Source organism: Cherax quadricarinatus, chromosome 73 (assembly GCF_038502225.1).
Source record: "Cherax quadricarinatus isolate ZL_2023a chromosome 73, ASM3850222v1, whole genome shotgun sequence".
NCBI lineage: Eukaryota > Metazoa > Arthropoda > Malacostraca > Decapoda > Parastacidae > Cherax > Cherax quadricarinatus.
Window position 1 is genome coordinate 4,016,750 of NC_091364.1, and position 9,184 is coordinate 4,025,933.

Sequence of the window (9,184 nt, forward strand, 5' to 3'; positions counted from 1 at the left end):
TAGTTAAGATGTACCACTCAGGTGTGTAGTTAAGATGGTGTACTCAGGTGTGTAGTTAAGATGTACCACTCAGATGTGTAGTTAAGATGTACCACTCAGGTGTGTAGTTAAGATTTACCACTCAGGTGTGTAGTTAAGATGTACCACTCAGGTGTGTAGTTAAGATGTACCACTCAGGTGTGTAGTTAAGATGTACCACTCAGGTGTGTAGTTAAGATGTACCACTCAGGTGTGTAGTTAAGATGGTGTACTCAGGTGTGTAGTTAAGATGTACCACTCAGATGTGTAGTTAAGATTTACCACTCAGATGTGTAGTTAAGATGTACCACTCAGGTGTGTAGTTGAGATGTACCACTCAGGTGTGTAGTTAAGATGTACCACTCAGGTGTGTAGTTAAGATGTACCACTCAGGTGTGTAGTTAAGATGTACCACTCAGGTGTGTAGTTAAGATGGTGTACTCAGGTGTGTAGTTAAGATGTACCACTCAGGTGTGTAGTTAAGATGTACCACTCAGGTGTGTAGTTAAGATGTACCACTCAGGTGTGTAGTTGAGATGTACCACTCAGGTGTGTAGTTAAGATGAACCACTCAGGTGTGTAGTTGAGATGTACCACTCAGGTGTGTAGTTAAGATGAACCACTCAGGTGTGTAGTTGAGATGTACCACTCAGGTGTGTAGTTAAGATGAACCACTCAGGTGTGTAGTTAAGATGTACCACTCAGGTGTGTAGTTAAGAAGTACCACTCAGGTGTGTAGTTAAGATGTACCACTCAGGTGTGTAGTTAAGATGAACCACTCAGGTGTGTAGTTAAGATGTACCACTCAGGTGTGTAGTTAGGATGTTCCATTCAGTTATTTAGTCAAATCGTACCAGTCAGTTGCGTAGTCAAGAAGCGTCACGCACTCTCCTCGACCTCCACTCCATCAACTCCACCATCATCCAAGAACTTACCTCAAGGAAGGATAATTTACCCTGGAGGTGACTGACCGAGGTGCTTACCTTCCCTCAGTCTTTACGCAGATTACAACCACCAGCAACTAACGCCTAGTTAATTCCGTGTGATTTGAAGAATTCTATTTATGCAATTCTTACAAGTATAGTTACGTTATTTTTCATTAGTAATTAAGAGTGACTCGAGTAAGGTACACAATACGATTTAACGAGCGCTAGTACGATCATTTACACTAAACACTCACTGCGTTAAGCAAAAAATAATCTCACCAATACTTTGAAAGAAAAAAAAAACGATATCATGTCACAATTTGTTTTAGACAAGTCAATTTTTACAAGAGTTGTTATCTTACCTCAGCTTATTTCAAAGCTCCAGCCCTATCTGAGGTATACTACCCCCCCCCCCCGGGGTGCCACCCATACCAGTCGACTAACACCCAGGTACCTACTTACTGCTAGGTGAACAGGGGATAATAGGTGTAAGGAAACATGCTAGGTGTTTCCATCCGTACTGGAGATGGAACTCCAGACACAGTGTGGGAGCTGAGTGCGCTACCAACCAAGTCACGTGATTTGATAAAGGTCACTGTATGAGCGAAACGTGGTTAGTAAAGATCACATTACACTACATTTATGTCTCTTCTTCCAACGTGTAGGTATACACAAGAGGATTATGCAAGATTTATTTCAGTTATCTTAATTATGTTACTAAATACGACAAGCCTAATACACATACACACCCCGTATTTACCACGTACAGTACACGTACACGCTACGAAGACACCACGAACGTCTTGCGTGCATAGCAACCCGGAAGTAAAAAAATCATCACTGGTGCAACGTGGCCTGACCTGACCCCTCCCTCCTTGATAGGTCAGGAGGGAGAGAAGGAAGGAAGGAAGGAGGGAGTAAGGGAGAGATGGAGTAAGCAAGATGGAAGAAAGGGCAAAAAAAATAGACACAAAGGTCGTAATTACATTCATGGGGAAGCGCTAAATCCATCGGGAGTCAAAGAACCCCTGGGGAATGGTAGCCAATCAGGTTTGATCCAGGATCAAGACCCGTCATCCAAGCCACTTAAGAAGAGATCACAACAATAATAATAATAATAATAATAATAATAATAATAATAATAATAATAATAATAATAATAATAATAATAATAATAATAATAATGCCCAGGATGCCACCCACAAAAGTCGACTAACACCTAGGTACTTATTAACTGCTAGGTGCACAGGGGCAGCAGATGCTAGGAGACTTTCCCATAAGTCTCTTCTAGCTAAGGAATCGAACTCAGGTCCATTCAGTAGCAAACAAAACGCTATTTCAGTGACTCCCCGCTCACCCCATTAGGGATATAGGGGTATATATATATATATATATATATATATATATATATATATATATATATATATATATATATATATATATATATATATATATATATATATATATATATATATATATATATATATATATATATATATATATATATATATGGTGTGTAAGTGGTATATACGAGGCGTGTGTATTGTACATATGTGTATTATTTTTGCTATGTTTAGTAGCAGAACGAAAGTATCTAAAAATAACTCGAATAAAACGTATACAATGTTAGGTAACTAAAGTAAAGAAACGTTTCGCCCACCAATGAGAAGGAGAACGAAACTACTGCGCAACATGTAGCTCCTAGGGAGCCCAGTGAGACGCTACCTACCTCCCCAAATAGCGCCCCAAGGACGCCAATTACACAGCTTTTCCACCCTTACTGAAGATTACCAGCGCTGCTCCCCAGTTATAACACTGTATTGATCCTATGAGCGCTGGAGGAGGGCCTGGCCAGGGGGAAATGACTATCATACACAGGAGTATGTTCCACTGTTGCTAGTTATACTTGCATGCTTGACTATTGGTTCGTCCTTGAAGGAATAATGCGTTAACACTAATCTCTGGTCGAAGGAGACTCGACCCTACGTTCGAGTCTCCTTCGATCAGAAATTAGTCATTTTGCCTGTTCTGCGAATTCTAAACATATATATATGTGGTGTGTGTGTGTGTGTGTGTGTGTGTGTGTGTGTGTGTGTGTGTGTGTGTGTGTGTGTGTGTGTGTGTGTGTGTGTGTGTGTGTGTGTGTGTGTGTGTGTCCAAGATAAGTCGTAATAAACAAATGTCAATGAATTAACATAAGATGGGTAAGGACTCGAACCATGGCCCTTTCATGTAGCTTATAATAGGATGGTTTTATGAGTCATGTTTATATGCGTGTAACTTTGGACGGAGGTCAAATTCGTGGCTTATTGTATACGAATCTTGTGTTCTACCACAGCCATGTTGGTTAAAATAGGAAGGCGACAACCTATCACATTTAGGCAATGTCTGCATTGCGTCACCATCTGCAACGTCAGTTCCATGTTTTTTAATAGCCACCTTTCCCTCACCAACAACAGCACCACAGGTGAAGATCTAGCTCTTGCCCCTTTAATGCCTCAAGTTCGACTGCCGCCCACTTTTTCATGAATTTCATTTCCGTCGTTCATACGACTTTCCACGTCTCCTTAGGCAGGTGTGTGGCAAAAAGAAACTGCTAGTGTGGACTTCTACAGTCGGTGGTGACTAGTGACATAGATGAGAATGTGGAAGCCATTGCCTCTGTGGCTGAAGATCGACCAAATTTCACGTCTAAAAATGCAAACTCTCTACCCTACATTTGCCAGGCGAGGTAGGTCATGTTTACATGATGTATGCAGACAGGAGACACAAGTCACCTGGGGAAGGTGAGGTGAACAATTAACCCCAGGCGACATGACTTACCGTGGGAGGGCCCTGCAGATGAACGAGGGAAGTGACTTGACTGAAGGCTCGCTTGGGGACTCCAGACTACATAATTAACTTTATTATAGGACTGAGGTAACAAGTAATGAATGGTTAGGAGGGAGACGAAGAGAAAAAAAAGGCCGGAGTGGGAAGAAATTAGAAAACAAATCACGAAATTCTCACAGCCATGTTAGCTAGAGCACTAAACCGGTAGTTTTTTTTCCTATCAGAGTAGTGCTATGATTCAACAGGCTGTTTAAAAAGCGGAAAATCAACTACCACAAAATCAAAGCGGTAATTATAGACACTGACACAAACAAAAAATCCATCAAAAATAAATAAACCTCATTGATTTCTTGCAAACATTCAAGGTCTTAAGCCAAGCAAAAACAATAAAATATATTTTGTAAATCACGTCACTGTTGCATGTGTTTGGCTGTATATTCATTCAGAAGAAATATGTAGGCCGCTTTACGTATGTCCTACTTTCTATATTTTGACGAGTTTGCTGCCTAGCATTGTGCGTCCACTCAAAATAACAATGATCTGTGGTTGTTCCAGCATTAGATGTACATATTTATTTCATTGTATTGGGCCCACATGTGGACATTCTGACAGCTGTCTCAATTATTGCTAGCAGTGAAACTTCGGGTACTTGAGTAAGCCTAATCTAGTTGTATATTAATATATACAAGGTTACCTCCTGGCGAGGTACACCTCGTATAGTGTATTCACCTTCACTTGCCATCAAGATTATCTCCTGGCGAGGTACACCTCGTATAGTGTATTCACCTTCACTTGCCATCAAGGTTACCTCCTGGCGAGGTACACCTCGTATAGTGTATTCACCTTCACTTGCCATCAAGGTTACCTCAGGGCGAGGTACACCTCGTATAGTGTATTCACCTTCACTTGCCATCAAGGTTACCTCAGGGTGAGGTACACCTCGTATAGTGTATTCACCTTCACTTGCCATCAAGGTTACCTCCTGGCGAGGTACACCTCGTATAGTGTATTCACCTTCACTTGCCATCAAGGTTACCTCAGGGTGAGGTACACCTCGTATAGTGTATTCACCTTCACTTGCCATCAAGGTTACCTCCTGGCGAGCTACACCTCGTATAGTGTATTCACCTTCACTTGCCATCAAGGTTACCTCCTGGCGAGGTACACCTCGTATAGTGTATTCACCTTCACTTGCCATCAAGGTTACCTCCTGGCGAGGTACACCTCGTATAGTGTATTCACCTTCACTTGCCATCAAGGTTACCTCCTGGCGAGGTACACCTCGTATAGTGTATTCACCTTCACTTGCCATCAAGGTTACCTCCTGGCGAGCTACACCTCGTATAGTGTATTCACCTTCACTTGCCATCAAGGTTACCTCCTGGCGAGGTACACCTCGTATAGTGTATTCACCTTCACTTGCCATCAAGGTTACCTCCTGGCGAGGTACACCTCGTATAGTGTATTCACCTTCACTTGCCATCAAGGTTACCTCAGGGTGAGGTACACCTCGTATAGTGTATTCACCTTCACTTGCCATCAAGGTTACCTCCTGGCGAGGTACACCTCGTATAATGTATTCACCTTCACTTGCCATCAAGGTTACCTCAGGGCGAGGTACACCTCGTATAGTGTATTCACCTTCACTTGCCATCAAGGTTACCTCCTGGCGAGGTACATCTCGTATAGTGTATTCACCTTCACTTGCCATCAAGGTTACCTCCTGGCGAGGTACACCTCGTATAGTGTATTCACCTTCACTTGCCATCAAGGTTACCTCAGGGTGAGGTACACCTCGTATAGTGTATTCACCTTCACTTGCCATCAAGGTTACCTCCTGGCGAGGTACACCTCGTATAATGTATTCACCTTCACTTGCCATCAAGGTTACCTCCTGGCGAGGTACACCTCGTATAGTGTATTCACCTTCACTTGCCATCAAGGTTACCTCCTGGCGAGGTACACCTTGTATAGTGTATTCACCTTCACTTGCCATCAAGGTTACCTCCTGGCGAGGTACATCTCGTATAGTGTATTCACCTTCACTTGCCATCAAGGTTACCTCAGGGCGAGGTACACCTCGTATAGTGTATTCACCTTCACTTGCCATCAAGGTTACCTCCTGGTGAGGTACACCTCTCACCTGCCAACAAGAAAGTAGCAGCCACAGGCATTAACACTGTCTTACTATTAGCTTAGGAGTCCATCTAATGCAAAGGCTAATATTGCTATAAGTAATAATGTATGTATAGCCATTCTTGAGCAGAACCAAGGCTGCCTTTATATAACAGAAGCAAAAAGTAGGTTTCATAAGTATTGTCTATTTTAATTCGTTCGTTTAGACCTAATCAATAAATTTACAAAACGCACTGATGAAAACTAAGACTACTGTCTTACAAGGTCTTGCAACACTCATCACTGAACGAAATAATCTGCATGGGATGACAAAATATAGATGTTGGGATATATTTGTATGAGATACGACAGAAAAAAAAATCACAAGGTGGGATAGTTCGATACGTTAAAAGTTCTCATATGCTTTGAGTCCGCCTAACATCACACATAATGTAGTCGAAGCGCTGGAAGTGGAAGTCGAAAAACAAAAATTGTTTATTCTTGTATACAAGCCACTAGATGTAAATTCACAATGCGTTAGAGATCATTTACGATAACTTTACAAACTCAGCGGCAAACATCATCTCGGTTTGTGAATACAATTTAAAGTATCCAAGTGTACATGTATAGGTAGTAGGTTGGTAGACAGCAACCGCCCAGGGAGGTACTACCGTCCTGCCAAGTGAGTGTAAAACGAAAGCCTGTAATTGTTTTACATGATGGTAGGATTGCTGGTGTCCTTTTTTCTGTCTCATGAACATGCAAGATTTCAGGTACGTCTTGCTACTTCTACTTACACTTAGGTCACACTACACATACATGTACAAGCACATATATACGCACCCCTCTGGGTTTTCTTCTATTTTCTTTCTAGTTCTTATTCTTGTTTATTTCCTCTTATCTCCATGGGGAAGTGGAACAGAATTCTTCCTCCGTAAGCCATGCGTGTTGTAAGAGGCGACTAAAATGCCGGGAGCAAGGGGCTAGTAACCTCTTCTCCTGTATATATTACTAAATGTAAAAGGAGAAACTTTTGTTTTTCCTTTTGGGCCACCCCACCTCGGTGGGATACGGCCGGTGTGTTGAAAGAAAGAAAGAAGTGTACATGTTAACAGCAGTGGGCTCCGGATCCCACTGGTGCCACCAAGCATGCAAGGAAACTTACCAACAACAGTGGGCTCCAGATCAACAAAGACCGCCCTGGGGACGTGCTTGCCATTTCTAGTCTCACTGAAGAATGTGTTGAACGAGTCATCACCGTAGCCGATCGTCTCATCGGAGGGCATCATTCCGTCTGGCTGGATGCCATGTTCCAGGCAGTAAAGCTCCCAACAGGCATTTCCCATCTGCACCCCGGCCTGTCCCACGTGGATGCTGATACATTCTCGCTGGCGGCAGGAAGTTAAAGACGTATCGTAATCATCACAACTTGATAAATCTTTTCCTGAGCTAAATTTTGTATTAAGTAAAGATAAAACAAGTAGCATTGCATTCATAGGTACATGAAGCAGGATGGAAGGGAAGCGAAGTCAGGGAAGCGGCAAGGTCCCTTAAACTGAATATTTTAATGGAAGAAATTGAGTATTTTCAGGGTGGTTATTTTTAGGAAGATTCTTTGATAGTCCACTGGTTATTTATGTTTGAGATGGGTTAACTGATCTACTTTGTTACATAAACGAAAAGGTCTGTAACGTATGTCAGATACTGTTACTTTTGTGCTGTTGTAGGCCAGATATAGTGGTTATATGGAAATCAGGGCTCCCACACAATCTAAAGCGCCTATGTGTGAAGATGGTAAACGTAGATGTCTTTAGCGAGCCGCTCCTAGTAATTATCATGTGCTTCCTTACCTACTGAAGTACCTAGTGTGTGTGTGTGTGAGAGAGAGAGAGAGAGAGAGAGAGAGAGAGAGAGAGATTTGGGTGTGTTTGTAAAGGTGAAATGAACGTTAGGGGTCGAGTCTCATCTCCTGGCCCCTCCTCTTAAACTGAACAAGGTAGCTATTATTTGTCCCCAGATTATTTACTAAATTTCACCACTTCCTCATAAAGGTCGTTCCACTTGTTTACCACCACGAGATTGAAAAGTATTTTCTAACTTCTGCCCTGGCTCATGTGTCTCTAGCTTTCACCAGTGACCCCTAACCCTTGTGCCTCGCATTTCAATAGTTTGTTCGTATCTGCAGATTTTCCGAGTGTCTTCTACTTCGTAATTACGTTTCCTTTAGTCATTCTATCTACTAAGGTCATCACAATGAATCATTTTAATCTCTCCTCGTAGTTCGATTCCTGGAGCAGTCTTGTTTCAAACCTCTAGTCCTTATCTAGTCTGAACATGTTTGGTCAGATGAGAGCTCCAAGCTGGTGTTACATACTTCCTGATAGACCTAATACTTGCAGTGTACAGTACCCTAAAAGATTCCTTGTTAAGGCCTCTAAAGGCAGTTTCAAAATTAGCTAACCTCGCATATAAGAACATAAGAACATAAGAAAGGAGGAACACTGCAGCAGGCCTGTTGGCCCATATGCTGCCCTTATTATGCCGTTTATGTACACTTCTGGCGATATGTTCAGTGAGATGCTTACTTCAAGATCTCTCTCCTTGAGCGATATTTAGAGATTTCTCACCTCTGAAGCTGTATTCCGTCACCGCTATTCTCTCTCTCCTTTGCCCAATTTTTATGGCCTTGCGCTTATTTAACTAGAACTCTGGTAGCCATTTTTTACTGTATTTAGAGCTTGTCCAAGGCTACCTGGAGCTTGTTACTAGTCTTAAGCCGTCGCCAATTGTACTAACAACCGTGGTTTGTGTACTCACCTAGTTGTGGTTGCAGGGGTCGATTCACAGCTCCTGACCACTGTGTGTGTGTGTGTGTGTGTGTGTGCTACTCAGAGATATAACACTGAACCATTTATAAATACTAATGCACTATTTCAGTTACTATGAACAGACCACTTTCAAATGCACAATGTATGTATAATGCAAAACACTGAGTAATGCCCGTGTGGTGGATGGAACGTAGGTCTGCCAGTGTAAGAAAGTTAATCAATGCACACGTAATACCTTTGCAACAACAACTTGAAGTCTCCACACACACACACACACACACACACACACAGAGGTAACTCTCTCTAACTCACCCCTCCGCTGACCATCTTCAAACTCGTCAGGGAAGTGTCCTGGACTTAGATCAGCGATGGAAGTATCCGTAGGTCTGGGGAGAATGTATTAGTGTGTGCCAGGGGAGGATTGGGGAGGAAGGCACTTGTCGCTGGGTGAGCACTCCGCTGACT

At 42.4% G+C, this 9,184-nt stretch overlaps 1 protein-coding gene across 2 annotated transcripts in view; it reads right to left on the minus strand.

Annotated features, from left to right (window-relative positions):
- The window catches only part of LOC128701133 (tubulin alpha-1 chain-like), a 55,338-nt gene extending 46,154 nt beyond the window's left edge, over positions 1 to 9,184 (minus strand). For both annotated transcript variants that reach the window (XR_008408862.2, XM_053794718.2), the window contains exons 1-2: positions 9,032 to 9,184; positions 7,057 to 7,279 (exon numbers count right to left, since the gene is read on the minus strand). Coding sequence is in view for 1 of the 2 variants with exons in the window: in XM_053794718.2 (XP_053650693.1) it covers positions 7,057 to 7,279; positions 9,032 to 9,046 (238 nt within the window). In the remaining variant the exon portion in view is untranslated. The remainder of the gene's footprint in view (positions 1 to 7,056; positions 7,280 to 9,031) is intronic.